This window comes from Hyperolius riggenbachi, chromosome 2, assembly GCF_040937935.1.
Source record: "Hyperolius riggenbachi isolate aHypRig1 chromosome 2, aHypRig1.pri, whole genome shotgun sequence".
In the NCBI taxonomy this organism is placed as follows: Eukaryota; Metazoa; Chordata; class Amphibia; order Anura; family Hyperoliidae; genus Hyperolius; species Hyperolius riggenbachi.
In genome coordinates this window covers 411381076-411397388 of record NC_090647.1, presented here as the reverse complement: position 1 = coordinate 411397388, position 16313 = coordinate 411381076, and the positions used below count along the sequence as shown (strand labels likewise).

Here is a 16313-nt window from a genome sequence, read left to right as displayed (position 1 = left end):
CAAGCCCTATCAGTCCTGCCTCATGCCAACATTAAAGCATCCTTTTCATGTGTGGGTCTGCTTCTCATCCATGTCTGGGGCTTCTTCTCATCCAAGGGAGTGGTCTCACTCACAATTTTAGCCTAAGAACACAGCCATGAATAAAAACGTTACCAAAACATTTTCCCACATTAACTTCTTCCAACCATCCAAGAACAGTTTGGTGAAGAACAGTGCATTTTCCAGCAACAGCCAGAAGAGTCTGGCTATCAGAAAAGACAACAAAGGTCACTATTATGAAAAGGAAACATCCAGAGCTATTCAAATATGGGTAGTTTATAAGGTTCCAACTCCTATAGTTTTCCAACCACCACTGTGCCAGCAGCAGCCACCACTATGCCAGCAGCAGCCACCAATTAGCAGCAGACCCTTATTAGCACTATCGCCACTATGCCAGCGAGAGTAGCAACCAATTATTTGCATTCACCACTAGGACACCAGCAGTAGCAGCTGCCACCCCAAGGCGAGCAGCAGTCACTTTTACAGCAGGAGGAATGGCAGCGCTTTCAAAACTCATACCTGAATGATTTTTTGTGCATAGATGTGCAGAGCTCCAATAACTACTGGACTAAAGTACACACCAACACTCATTACAGGCACAAAAGGAGGGGGGGGGGGGGGGACACGGCTTCAGTGTGGTGTGAACCTATACCTGAATGATTTATCTGCCATGAGATGCAGAGCTCCAATAACTACTGGACTAAAATGCAAACCTGGCTTTCACTACAGGCCAAGGGGGTACGTCACCGCCGTGGGGAAGTCTATTAGGTTATAATTTGTGCACATATTATCATTGAAGCTAACACCCTCCTTTGCCTGTAGTGAAACCCAGGTGTGCATTTTAGTCCAGTAGTTATTGGAGTGATTAGAGTTATTGGAGTGAACAAGAAACAGAACAAGTGAACAAGAAACAGAAGTATTCCCTAAAAACCACACCACTTGAGTGGTGCGGTTTTTAGGGAACTTCTGTTTCTTGTTCATTCCCGATTGCTTTTTGGTTCCTTTCTGCAAACTCTACTATCATCATACGTATTCCTTTGATGTTGTGAGTGATGGTGCTTGCCCAACTGTGTGTGTTTTTAGTAGTTATTGGAGCTCTGCATCTCATGGCAGATAAATCATTCAGGTATAGGTTCACACCACACTAAGCTGTGCCCCCCCCCCCCCTTTTGTGCCTGTAATGAGTGTTGGTGTGTACTTTAGTCCAGTAGTTATTGGAGCTCTGCACATCTATGCACAAAAAGTCATTCAGGTATGAGTTTTGAAAGCGCTGCCATCCTCCTGCTGTATGAATTGAATGTAAGTATACTAGTGGCCAGCTGCATTCACTGTTTCAAAATCACTTCAAAAAGCTTTAGATTAGAATTAGTACACAATTTGCATCTGCTTTGCATTCAGGGCGTGTATTTAGTTCCAGAGGGGCTCTGCTCTGCCTCTGTAGGCTTGCAATCAGATACATCCATGAGCGCTGTCACCAGTCTGTATGTTAGCAGTCACTTATCAGCTGCCACTGTACCAACAGCATTAGAAGCTACCATTATGCTGTAAACAGTAGCAGCCATTGATTAACAGCCACCACTATACTAGCAGCAGCAGCCACTTATTAGCAGCCGCAACTCTGCCACCAGTAGCCACTTGTTACCAGCCACCACTGTACCAGCAGCAGTGGCAGCCACTGATTTTCAGCTGCCACTGTGCCAACAGCGGGGGACATGCTAACTGCATGCATATGGATTATTTTCCGTGGAAATGTTTTATTTGACAAAATGTAATAGGCATAGCGTACCTAGGGGTAATCAGTGTTTAATTTTTCTAGCTTGGCCCAATAGTGATCTTAGAGAGACTCTGAAGCCTTAAAAATCCTCTTGAGCACTATGGTAGTAGCTGAAACGCCATTATCCCGCAGCTGAATGAGTCCTCTTTGTCCCCGAAATCCCCGGGGCAAAATCCGGGGATCGCTTCCTATAAGAGGCAGAACTTTCCATTGTAGCTCTGCCTCTAGGCGCTTCAATCTGCTCCGATCGCCGCCTCTCCCCGCCCTTCTCAGTCTTCATTCATTGAGAGGGGTGGGAGGGGCGGAGATCCGTGCGCAGATTGACGGGCTTGAGGCAGAGCTACAGCCAAAAGCCCTGCCTCCGAGGCAGCAAAATTCACGACCATGAAAGTCATAGATTTTTGCCCTGGGGATTTGGGGGACAAAGAGCACTCGTTCAGCTGCGGGATAGTGGCGTTTCAGCTACTACCATAATGCTGAAGAGGATTTGTAAGTAAAAAGGGAGATTTTGTAAGGCTTCAGAGTCTCTTTAAGAATGGCGACATACATGGTCCTTGGCCTAAAAAGTTGGACACCCCAGATGTAGACTGATTTATCTATCGATCCATTTCGATGGTAATATGCATTAGTCAGTAGAAACCACAGGTACTGGACAATGATCATTGTTCCGTTCAAAACTCTTGTGTGTGGCTAGCTATGTGCTTCAAGATCCTCAGTTTTGAGCTTCTGCTAATGACCCATTGGTATTCCATCAATATACAGTTGCTGGATTCAAACGCGCTATATTGCCGTCAGACATTCGTTGGTTCAACACATGGTCGCCAGGAATTGTTTGTTTGGCAATGATGGCGGTGGAGCCTGTGTATGCAACTTAACACTAACATAGGAGTTTACTGATTCAGTTAATACAACTGGGAAGAAAGCAACTTCTGAGCTCTGAAGCTGCAGACGTAGGATCGGAACAGAGTGGCACTTTAATCATCCACCAACCACACGAGTTGCACAGTGATAATTACAAAATCAATTTTCATAAAAATCAACTAAACAAAAAGGCAAACATTTTTACAGCTAGATTTTACAAATATTTGGTATGAAGATGAAAAAAATCCTATCCCCTTGTGATGAGAATACAACATTTGCAAATTCTAAAAGTCTTTACCATGCATGCAAATATCTTTCATGTAGGCCAAAAGAAAGTAAAGGGAAGTAACAACTCCATTCTAGTCTTACATAAGGCTACTTTCCCACCAAGACGTTGCGTTTTAGGGGACGTTATGGTCGCATAACGTGCCCCTAACGCAACGCATGGTGGTGTTGAAGTTGGACGTCAGATTGAGCTGCGTTATGCAGCTTTCAAAGCAGCCACTCCAGGTTAGTGATAGGAAGTCCGGATCTTTTTAAGGTTTCGGATCATTTGAATCGGATTATTGAAAAGATCTGAATCTTTGAACCGAATCATTTGAATCCTTTTACTAGGAAAGCAGACTGGGTGAAATGACTAGCAGGACAGAACTTTCCCTGCACTGTTCATTCTGTATGTTGCTGTTTCTTCCCGACAGACATCCACTGTGAACCAAATCTTTCATTGTGATGATCTGGATGATTCGACTCACAAAAAAGATCCGGTTCAAATGATCCGGACAACACTACAGTCGCACCACGAGTCACCACAGTGCAGTGGATATTAATTAGCCATGTGGCTGGCCGCGGAGGAGGAGGGGAGACCTCCTCCAACAATACTGAGCATGTGCAAACAGTCTAACGTGGCTTAGCCCAGTAGGACGTACAGCATGCAGCACTTTCTTTAAACGTGCTGCGTTACTATGTAACGCAACGTGTGCACTGTGAACAACACATTGATTTTACAGTGCTGTGAGTTAGGCTGCGTTACTGGCTGCTGTAACGTGGGACTTTAACGTCCCACTGTGAAACCAGCCTTAGGGAAAGGTTAAGGTGTATGTGAGGTCAAAATGGCTGGATAGAGTACCGGTTAAGGGCTCTGCCATTGACATGGGAGACCAGGGTTCAAATCCTGTCTAGGGTGAGTCAGTACCTATTCAGTAAGTAGTCCTTAGGCAAGACTTCCTAACACTGCAGGGTGGCCCCTTGAGCACACCCTTAGTGGCTGCAGCTCTTAAGTGCTTTGAGTCCGACAGGAGAAAAGCGCTATACAAATGTTAGGAATATTATTAGGATTAAAATGCCAGAGCCCGTCATGACAGGCTTTGTTTACGTGATGGAGGATGGAGGTGGGGGAGTTGCAGAGCTAAATGTTCACCTGATCCCATAAATTGAGCATAACAATATATACTTTGTTACTACAACTGGGCAATCTAACCAATATACAGACACCAAGACAAAGTACCATTAGTAACACCATTAATTAGTATTTTATGATAAAACAAATACCTATACTGCAAAAAGTATGTACAAAAATGTTTTATTTTTATTTTTAAAACCAATTAAAAAAATCCCCATTATCTGATCATAATCAGAGCAACTGGACCACTTGTAGATAATGCTATATTAAACCTGGGGTAAAAAAAATATATAGCACCTGGGTGAGCCAAAAAAGGGGGTGGAGAAAAGGGTGTGCTGTGGGGGTCACACCACAACCATCGTGCAACTGTTGAAACGGTGCAAGAAAAAATGGAAAAAAAGTGCTGACAAAATTGTGTGTAAAAATCAAAAATGGAAAATATGAAATCACAAAATATACAAAAGTGCAAGAGAGTAATAATACATGAAAAATTGCAAAATCTCAAAATTATTTCCTGCAGTACAAAAGGAATAAAATCACACTGAATACTCACCTGTCCCAACATCTCTCCCCCCCCCCCCCTTCCGGAGATGTGCCATGGCAATTTATAAATGTACACTGAGGCACTGGCCACACCCCAGCTTGGCAGCCATGACCTGATTGGTGGCTGCTGAGCTGAGGGTGGGCCGCAGCCATATTTCTCATGTAGGCAGAGCTTAAGCAGTCTTCAGAAACATGGCCCACACAAGGTTTTTTCGCCTTCCTCTGGATCAACAGGGATATTTCAGGGAGAAGGCTGGTGTTGTACTTTGTTCTCTGGTTGAACTCGATGGACGTATGTCTTTTTTCAACCAAAATAACTATGTAACTATGTAACACTGCTGAGGAAGGAGGTGGATAGTCTCCTTTGCCCCAAAGACATCAGTATCCTTTGCCACAAGATTTATCTGTGTAATTTCTACGGCTGTCTTGAGTGCTCACCAAAAATATCTACTACTGTCACTGTTTGTCCAAGAGAGCGTGTTATAAAGAACATGAGATACAGGGAGTGCAGAATTATTAGGCAAATGAGTATTTTGACCACATCATCCTCTTTATGCATGTTGTCTTACTCCAACCTGTATAGGCTTGAAAGCCTACTACCAATTAAGCATATTAGGTGATGTGCATCTCTGTAATGAGAAGGGGTGTGGTCTAATGACAACAACACCCTATATCAGGTGTGCATAATTATTATTATTCCTTTCCTTTGGCAAAATGGGTCAAAAGAAGGACTTGACAGGCTCAGAAAAGTCAAAAATAGTGAGATATCTTGCAAAGGGATGCAGCACTTTTAAAATTGAAAAGCTTCTGAAACGTAATCATCGAACAATCAAGCGTTTCATTCAAAATATTCAACAGGGTCGCAAGAAGCGGTGGAAAAACCAAGGCGCAAATTAACTGCCCATGAACTGAGAAAAGTCAAGCGTGCAGCTGCCAATAAGCCACTTGCCACCAGTTTGGCCATATTTCAGAGCTGCAACATCACTGGAGTGCCCAAAAGCACAAGGCGTGCAATACTCAGAGACATGGCCAAGGTAGGCAAGGCTGAAAGACGACCACCACTGAACAAGACACACAAGATGAAACGTCAAGACTGGGCCAAGAAATATCTCAAGACTGATTTTTCTGAGGTTTTATGGACTGATGAAATCAGAGTGAGTCTTGATGGGCTAGATGGATGGGCCCGTGGCTGGATTGGAAAAGGGCAGAGAGCTCCAGTCCGACTCAGACGCCAGCAAGGTGGAGGTGGAGTACTGGTTTGGGCTGGTATCATCAAAGATGAGCTTGTGGGGTCTTTTCGGTTTGAGGATGGAGTCCGGCTCAACTCCCAGTCCTACTGCCAGTTTCTGGAAGACACCTTCTTCAAGCAGTGGTACAGGAAGAAGTCTGCATCCTTCAAGAAAAGACACATGTTACTTACCGGTAACGTCTTTTCCGGGAGTCGGAAGGACAGCACCCATATGAGATAAATTCCCTCCAGATACTATTGGACAGGAGAAGGTTAAAAATTAGCATACCCTGCAGCAGCATACATATATATATATCCCCAACTCGAACTCACATTCAGTAACAATAAAGATGAACACAAATTAATGCTCAAAAACTCAAATTTTATTTTAATATATATGTACATATACCAATCAGGGTGGGTAGTCCGGGTGCTGTCCTTCCGACTCCCGGAAAAGACGTTACCGGTAAGTAACATGTGTCTTTCCCAGGGTCGTCTCCAGGACAGCACCCATATGAGACTACCAAGATTACACATATGTAACACATATATCCTAGGGTGGGACAGCTGCCTGCAAGACTCTTCTTCCGAAGATTAAATCTCTACTGGAGTCAAAGTTCAGTTTATAATGTTTTACGAATGTATTCTTATTTGACCATGTTGCGGCCCTACAGATCTGTTCTACAGAAACTCCTGCTTTCTCTGCCCAGGAGGTAGACACAGCACGTGTAGAATGTGCCTTGATTAACTGTGGTACTTCCTTTCCCTGAAGCTGATAGGCCATAGTAATTGTCTGCTTTATCCATCTGGCGATGGATGCCTTGGACGCTTGCTTTCCCCTATTAATACCAGAAAATTATACCAGCATTGCTTGTGTCTTTCTCCATGATTTCGTTGTTTCCAGGTACTGAATTACACATCTCCTGACATCAAGATAATGAAAATGTTTCTCCTTCTCATTAGAAGGGTCCTGACAGAAAGAAGGGAGGAAAATTTCCTGCGACCTATGAAAACCTGTACAAACCTTAGGTAAGAAAGCAGAATCTAATTTCAGTGTGATCTTATCTTCTGATATAATACAGTATGGTTCTGCTATAGAAAAAGCTTGGATCTCTCCCACTCTCCTAGCTGTTGCAATTGCAAGTAAAAAAGCAGTTTTTAGGGTTAACAACTTTTCAGCAATCTCCTGTATAGGCTCAAAAGGTGGGTTCATGAGAGCCTGAAGTACTAAGTTCAGGTCCCAAGGAGGCACATGTGATTTAAATGTACTGATACTGAGTCCTTTTTCCAGTCCTGCCTGTAAAAACTCTAATGGAGTATATTCCTGTTTTGAATCCATCTTGTTTTCATCGCACCAATGAAGATAGGTTCTCCATGCTTTCAAGTAGATCTTTCTAGTGACCATCTTCCTACTTTGTAGTAGAGTATTGGATAAATTCCCGGAAAATCCTTTCCTCCTTAAAAGCTTTAATTCATCCTCCAGGCTGACAGATGCAACATCTCCAGTTGCGGATGCATTATTGGACCCTGATGTAACAAATCCTGACGTAGGGGTAACATTACTGGTTCCTGTACTGATAACTTCCCTAACAGAGAAAACCAAGCTCTCTTTGGCCAGAAAGGTATTATTAGTATGCCTGATGCTTTCTCCCTGTAAATCTTGTTGAGGGTTTTTGGAATCAACCTGAACAGCGGAAAAGCATAAATCAGATGATCCCTCCAGCTCAGGGCAAATGCATCCACTGCGATCGGATTGTCGGTGGGACAGAGGGAACAAAATTTGTGACATTTTGTATTCTTCCTGGTCGCAAATAAGTCTATTGTCGGAGTCCCCCATTTGCGTGTCAGACTCTGGAAGACCTCCTCGTTTAGTATCCAATCGTCTTGACTCAGTTGTGACCGGCTGAGGTAATCTGCAACAACATTTAAGGTTCCCTTTAGGTGTACTGCCGTCAATGACGCTAGATTCATCTCTGCCCACTGAAGGATCCTGCTCACTCTGTTGCATAAGGCTCTGCTCCTGGTTCCTCCCTGATGATTTATGTGGGCTACCACTGTACTGTTGTCTGATCTGATTACTACATGTAGACCCTGAATGTATACTTGGAATTGTAACAGTGCCATCCTCACTGCTTCCATCTCTCTGATGTTGGAATGAGCCTGGGCAAGATCTTTCTTCCAAGCTCCCTGAATTGGAATGTTGTCCATATGTGCTCCCCAGCCCCAGGAGCTGGCGTCTGTGGTTATCATCCTTTGGTATGGCAAGTCCCATAGTCGGCCCTCCCTTAGGTGAGATGGCTCCAACCACCAATGAAGTGACCTCTTGACATAGTGCGGTATTAGTACCGTCTTGTCTAATGCATTCTGTTTCCTGTTCCAAGATTGTAAAATCCATAGTTGAAGTTGTCTTGAATGCATCTGGCCCCATAGGACCGCCGGGAATGAGGATGTCATAAGACCGAGCAGAGACATGGCTTTTCTTAGAGTGATGGTAGTTGAATCCTGAAAAGAAACAACATTCATTAATAAAAGTTCTCTCTTTTGTGCAGGGAGATAAACTCTTTGATTAACAGTATCTATCTGAAAACCCAGGAAAATCATAATCTGAGATGGAGTAAGGGATGATTTTTTCCAATTGATTAACCACCCCACAGATTCAAGAACCATCACTGAGGTCTGAATCTGGGTGGATACTGACATAGCCGAGTCTCCCCATAAAAACAAATCGTCTAGATATGCTAGGATTTGAATCTCCCTAAGTCTTAAAAAGGCAAGAATTTCAGTCATTACTTTCGTAAACAGCCAAGGGGCTGAAGAGAGGCCAAATGGAAGAGCTGTAAATTGATAGTATCTTACCTCGCCTGCTTGATGTATTGCAAACCTCATGAATGCTTGCGACTCCGGATGTATTGGAATATGAAGATAAGCGTCTTGTAGATCTAGAGACGCCATGTAAGCTCCCTCTTGAAGTAAGCCTAGTACAGACCGAATGTTGTCCATTTTGAATTTTCTGTAACGAATGAATTTGTTCAAAGTCTTTAGATTGAGAATAAGTCTGAAGTTCCCTTGCGGCTTTTTAACCAGGAACACTGGGGAGTAAAAGCCCTGTCCTCTTTGACATCCTGGAACTTCTCTTATTACCTGCTTTTCCCAAAGATCTGACACTGCACTTTGTAAGGCTAAACTCTGTTCTGTTATGATGGGGGGAGGGGTTACCAGAAATCTTGTGCTTGGTCTCTCCACAAATTCCAGTCTGTAACCCTCTAGAATAATTGTTCTTATCCAAATATTGTTGGTCAACGTATACCAGTTCTCTATGAAGTGAGCCAGTCTGCCCCCTACTGGAATCCTGGCGTCATTGTTTTTTAGGCACATTGGCTGGGGAGAAGGTAAAAGAGGATTTTCCTTTCTGATCCTTTTGTGCTCTCCAGTTTCTTCTAAGCCCTGGCCTAGTCTCTGACACCTGCTTTCTTGAACCTCGAAAGGAATGTCTAAACCTGAAAGTTTTCTTTTTATTTGGAAAGTTCTTCTTAAAGTCTGCTGATCTCTCTAATGTTTCATCTAATGTTGTGCCAAATAACAAATTACCTTCACATGGAAACCCACACAGTTTTATCTTGGAGGAAACATCACCTTCCCAGGGTCTCACCCATATTCCTCTTCTTGCTGAATTGGATAAAGCAGAAGCTCTTGCAGTTAGTCTCACAGTCTCATCTGCTGCATCTGTAAGATAATCTACTACATGGAACAGATTAGGAAAAGATTTGAGTATAACATCTCTAGGCGAACCCTCTGCGATATGCATCTCTAATTGTTGTAACCATATTTTTTAAACGACCTTGAAAAGGCCGTACTAGCCACTGCGGGTTTGAAAATCAGAGTAGTTGTTTCCCAATTTCTCCTTAATAGATCATCAACCTTTTTATCTAGGGGATCCTTCAGTACCCCAAAGTCCTCAAATTGTAAGTCCGATTTGCGAGACACCTTAGATAGTGCAGGATCCCATCTGGGAACTGGTCCCCAATTTTTTTGGTCCTCGGGTTTAAAGGGGTATTTCCTATTCATAGACTTAGGCCAAAAAGCTCTCTTTTCTGGGTTTTGCCATTCCTTATCAATTAATTCTTTTAAGGTAGAATGAACCGGGATAAAACTTTTTTGATTATCTAACAGACTTTTATACATCCTGTCTAACGTGGAAAGATCCTTTTCCTCTTCCTTAATATCCATAGTAGCAAACATTGCACTTAACAATTGATCCATATTATCCATAGAAAAACCAAATCTCTGTCCCTTCTTGATTCCTGTGGTTTAATAGTGTCTTCTTCAGCACTCATTTCCTCCAGTGATGAAATTTCACCCTCTGAATGCTCTGAGTCTGAATTCCACTTCCTCTTTTGCCCCTGCTGAGATTCACCAACAGACATTAATGTTTTGGGAGAGGAAAGAATCACATTAGGTAATGATTCAGGTACTGCTGAAGAGGTAGACGGGGCAGACTCCTTATAGGATTGGAAGGTAGCCTTTATCTCTGACTTCATCCATCCCATAAGATGTTTAAACATATTCGGGGTTTCCTCTTTAACCACTTTCTGAGTACAGGAATTGCATAAACTCTTTCCTGATGCAGTTGAAATCTTTGCTGCACACAAAGCACATTTCTTTTCTTTACGCTTTTGCTCAGCTTTTGGCAATTGCGCTGAAGAATGGCTTGATTCAGCTCTTGTTTCCTTTACTTTAACCGGCTTGTCAGCTTTATCCAGTCTGGGCTACAAGCAAGAAAAAGAAAGGACTAAATTACTATCTATAATATCAGAGACCAGAAGCAATAAAGCCCACACTGTGGGATTACATACCAAACCAGCACTGGAGCTCTGCTCAGCAGATCCCTGCGGAGATACGTCTGATCCTTCCATAGTAATTGAGTATAATGGGAAGAACAGACTGAGTTGCTTTAAATGTCTGCCTGGTTCCACCCATAAGGGCTTCCCCCCGCAATCACAACCATGCACATAAGTTCCCTCCTGACCCTTTAGCCTGGACTTACTTTGCCGCCAGCAATGAAAGGGTTAATTTCTGGACGGCGCTCAGCATCCTGCCGCTTACCGCTGCATGCCGCCCCCACGCCAGTCCAGCTTCCGCTCTGCTTCCTAGAGGGGCGTGCCCAGACTTCCTCCCGGTCACCTGACCCGGATGAGCCAATCCGACCTCCGCAACGCCGACCACTGCGCGCGCACTGCACGCACAGAATCTCGCCCCATAAGTCTCAGCATCTTCCTGAGGTCTGTAATTCCGGAGCCGGCGTCCTCTCCCCACATCAATCCCGACTGGCTGGTGTATACACAGGGGGAACAGCCGCTCAGAGCCTGCCATCTGACATGGACTCTCCTGATCGATCCTCCTCCTTCCGTGGACAGGAATTAAACTGAATGTGAGTTCGAGTTGGGGATATATATATATGTATGCTGCTGCAGGGTATGCTAATTTTTAACCTTCTCCTGTCCAATAGTATCTGGAGGGAATTTATCTCATATGGGTGCTGTCCTGGAGACGACCCTGGGAAAACATGATTTTCATGCAGTATAATGCTCCATCACACGCGTCCAAGTACACCACAGCGTGGCTGGCAAGAAAGGGTATAAAAGAAGAAAAACTAATGACATGGCCTCCTTGTTCACCAGATCTGAACCCCATTGAGAACCTGTGGTCCATCATAAAATGTGAGATTTACAAGGAGGGAAAACAGTACCCCTCTCTGAACAGTGTCTGGGAGGCCGTGGTTGCTGCTGTACGCAATGTTGATGGTGAACAGATCAAAACACTGACAGAATCCATGGATGGCAGGCTTTTGAGTGTCCTTGCAAAGAAAGGTGGCTATATTGGTCACTGATTTGTTTTTGTTTTGTTTTTGAATGTCAGAAATGTATATTTGTGAATGTTGAGATGTTATATTGGTTTTACTGGTAAAAATAAATAATTGAAATGGGTATATATTTGTTTTTTGTTAAGTTGCCTAATAATTATGCACAGTAATAGTCACCTGCACACACAGATATCCCCCTAAAATAGCTAAAACTAAAAACAAACTAAAAACGACTTTCAAAAATATTCAGCTTTGATATTAACCAGCCGGGCGGTATGGACGAGCTCAGCTCGTCCATCACCGCCGGAGGCTGCCGCTCAGGCCCTGCTGGGCCGATTTTCATCAAATAAAGAGCAGCACACGCAGCCGGCACTTTGCCAGCCGCGTGTGCTGCCCGATCGCCGCCGCTCTGCGGCGATCCGCCGCGAGCAGTGGCGAAAGAGGGTCCCCCCAGCCGCCTGAGCCCAGCGTAGCCGGAACAAAAAGTTCCGGCCAGCGCTAAGGGCTGGATCGGAGGCGGCTAACGTCAGGACGTCGGCTGACGTCCATGACGTCACTCCACTCGTCGCTATGGCGACGATGTAAGCAAAACAAGGAAGGCCGCTCATTGCGGCCTTCCTTGTTTATTCTGGGCGCCGTAGGCGTTTGGAAGAACGCCTCCGGAGCGCCCTCTAGTGGGCTTTCATGCAGCCAACTTTCAGTTGGCTGCATGAAATAGTTTTTTTTTTTTATTTAAAAAAAACCCTCCCGCAGCCGCCCTGGCGATCTTAATAGAACGCCAGGGTGGTTAATGAGTTTTTTGGGTTCATTGAGAACATGGTTGTTCAATAATAAAATTATTCCTCAAAAATACCACTTGCCTAATAATTCTGCACTCCCTGTAGACAATTCCCCAGTGGGAGCACAAATCACAACAACAATCAAATAAAGGGAATAACCCCTTTTCACATGGTAGAATGTAATCATGGCACACCATTCACATCAACGAAAATCTTTTCTCTATTAGTGCCAAGTGTATAAAAGGTGTGCTGCATAAATATAAACAAACCTATATTGGATTGTAAAAAGGACACTTTAAGAAGTTGAAAAGTGGATTGCATTTCCGTTCTAATGGATTCTAGAAATACTTTCACCACATTTGTAGCACTTTGAGTTTCAGAATCCATAATACACTTCTGGCAATAAGACTTTTTCCAATCCGTAGGTAGCTTTGCATTGCAGCCGTTGCACCTATTACACTTTGGGTTATGTTTTAATGAAATTGGTTTGTCTGGAGGATTGCTCTGAAAAGTAATAATTGCCATAAAAAAAAAAAAAAAATCACATTACTATGTGTTCACATGTACAAAAAAAAAACAAAAAACAAAAAAAACACTAACCCCCAAAAGATAAGGTAAATGGTTAGTTTTACCTGTGTGAGTGGTAATGAAGCCACCTGCTGAGTACTCTGGCTTAAACCACCTCTTTTGGAAAGCTCCACAGGAGGTATGTCTGTGCTCTCCATCCTCCCTGTAAGCCAGCTCCCCACTGAGTTCGGCTCGCCTTATAGCAACCTCCTTCCGTAACTCCTCCCCAAAAGTCAACGTCCAGTGCCATCTTAGATCTGGGCATGGACAAGACGTTTTTGCTCAAAGGCCGCCGCTTCTTTAATGTATGTGGCTACAGGCGCGGCATAGGGGAAGGGTTTTTCTGCTGCCCCCGCTCCTCACTTGGGACAAGGCGCATAGTTATACGGCCTCCTCACCCCCCTTAGGTGACGTCATGAGTGTGTGCGAAACACTTCCACCCGCCTCAACATAGCATTTCTGGACGCCACGGAGGGATAGACCGGAGGGGAACAAACGGGAGCCGCTGCCGCCACAAGTAGCCGCCTAGCCCCGCACCACTGACCAGGTATAATACACCCCAGATCCCAGCAGAGCGCAGGTTACATCACCCTGCCAACCTGCCATTCAAACCCAAACGGTCGATGAGGATTTGTGGCCTTAGTCACTGGGAGTCCGCACGACTACAGCACAGAACCCCAGGACCAAACAAGAAATAGTCTATGTCTCCCTATGGACAGGCAACACAGTGAAAAATGACTAGGTTAAGGGAGGTGCACTTTTGTAGGGGTGGGAACGCATGTTAATTTTAATTAAGTTTGTGTTTCCTAATAGGCTGGCGCTGGTGTTCTCTCACTTCTGGGGGCCGGACTGGAAAATGGGAATAAAACTATCGCTTGTTACCTTAACTTTCATTTCCATACCAAATTTATTGATTATAATACCCCCCCCCCCCCCTGTTTTTTTTTTTTTTTTTTTTACAATCAATCATTAAAACTGTATAATGGTTTCTAAAACGGTTGCTTTCTCAGAAATGTGGTTAAAATTCCAACATTTTGCACCACAACGAGCATCTTTCCCGATTCGCACAATTATTTTATTTGATTCCATGTTAAATAAAACCAACAATCATAATAATTTATATTATACAAACAAATGGGAGATTAAGATTAGGCGCCCTCCGGGGGGTTAAGGTTAGGCACCACCAGGAGGGTTAAGGTTAGGCACCAGCATGGGAGGGTTCTGTGTGAGAGTAGGGAGAGGTTAGGTCATAGTAAAATATCAGTAAATATTAAATATTTTTTGCTACATGAATGAAGTAGTACAATATTGGGTAATTAAACAATGTGCTTATTTTACTAAGTGTAAAAATAGGTTACAGTGGGGAATATCAGTATTAATGATATTTTACGGCATATCCTGGCGCCCATTAATTACTTCAATTTATTATATTATATATTTATTTTATTATATTCACTTTCACCACAATCCATAATCAAAAATGAAGTCTTGGCTGAAGTTCAATGGAACCTGGGGGAATATGACCAATACAACATCTTTTACATAATAAAAATGCCAATTGCATGACTGTGTGCGTTACTTTGGATTCCATTGGTGTTTGCAACACATATCTTGCACAAGCATACAGGTAACTGATCTACAAAGGCATTTCATTTTGAATCATTCTGAGGTATTAGAAGGCAATAGGGAAAGATAATTAGCACAATAGCCAGCTGAATAGCATTGTTTTACATGAAGCCGGAAATGCCATCTCTCATTTTCTAACACTTAAAGAGACTCCGTAACAAAAATTGCATCCTGTTTTTTATCATCCTACAAGTTCCAAAAGCTATTCTAATGTGTTCTGGCTTACTGCAGCACTTTCTGCTATCACAGTCTCTGTAATAAATCAACTTATCTCTCTCTTGTCAGACTTGTCGGCCAGTGTCTGGAAGGCTGCCAAGTTCTTCAGTGTTGTGGTTCTGCTATGAACTCCCCCTTTCAGGCCCCTCTCTGCACACTGCCTGTGTGATATTTAGATTAGTGCAGCTTCTCTCTTATCTTTTACAAGCTGGATAAAGTGTCCTTTGAGCTGGCTGGGCTTTCACATACTGAGGAAATTCAGACAAGGGCAAAGCTGTTTGCAGGAAGAAAAGAGCAGCCTGAAACTTCAGTGCATGAGAGCAGAAGGGGGAAAGAAACACACAAATGATCTCTTGAGATTCAAAAGGAAGGGTGTATACAGCCTGCTTGTGTATGGATGTATTTTGTATGTGTGGGCATACTGTACATCAACCTACTTCCTGTTTTGGTGGCCATTTTGTTTGTTTATAAACAAACTTTTTAAAACTGTTTTTAACCACTTTTAATGCGGCGGAGAGCGGCGAAATTGTGACAGAGGGTAATAGGAGATGTCCCCTAACGCACTGGTATGTTTACTTTTGTGCGATTTTAACAATACAGATTCTCTTTAAGGTTTCCATTGCAATGGAAAGTCAAAGCAAAACTATTATTTTTATACTGGTTTCACTGCATGTCTTTCAGAGGAGACATTGCATTAAGAGATCTGTTACAAAAATAAGTGGAGGTGTTGGAGTTAGAAGCATCTGTAAACCATAAGGAAGTAAATCTGGATACTCTGAATGCCCCAAAGTCTCTGCAGATAACAAATGTGAAGGAATTGTATTAACTTTCAGTTGTGACATTTTTACCGCTCAGATCCTTTTTCGATGAGAATTGTAAAACCTTAAAATTCACTTTAATTGTACCATGGTGCCAACTGCCATGGGATCAAAAAGCGAAAAAAACTCTGACAAAGACAGTAACAACATGACTGAGTTCTAACCATTCTTTGCTCTAGTTAAAAGTGAACAAACACGATTAAAATGAGGAGAAAGAGGTAAAAAACAAAATTCAGAAGATGAATTTTAACAGGAAGATACAAAACTTACATCTAAAAGTGTGTGCAAGTGCTGATCCTGGAACACACTATGCAGAAAGTCAAGGTCTTTCTCACTGCAATCTGTAAGCGCATGGATCTCCTCCAAACTGTCCAGCACCTGTGACACCGCTCCTAAAAAAAAACAGTGAAGAAAAAATTGAAAATAGCTTTAGAGCAGCTGAACTTTGGACAATGAAAACAATTAAGCTATGATTAATCAGAGCCATTAGCTGAAAAGGCAATGACACAAACCTATTTGGAAAGAGGGTATGCAACAAAAATAAAACTTAAAAAAAAAGGTTTTGTTTAGTCTAAGAATTGTCAAGACCAGCAACAGGTGAAA

At 43.0% G+C, this 16313-nt stretch overlaps 1 protein-coding gene across 17 annotated transcripts in view; it reads right to left on the bottom strand.

Annotated features, from left to right (window-relative positions):
- The window catches only part of CASK (calcium/calmodulin dependent serine protein kinase), a 461253-nt gene that overhangs the window by 180751 nt on the left and 264189 nt on the right, over nt 1-16313 (bottom strand). For all 17 annotated transcript variants that reach the window (XM_068269833.1, XM_068269836.1, XM_068269834.1 and 14 more), the window contains one exon: nt 15981-16102. In XM_068269833.1, the coding sequence (XP_068125934.1) occupies nt 15981-16102 (122 nt within the window). The remainder of the gene's footprint in view (nt 1-15980; nt 16103-16313) is intronic.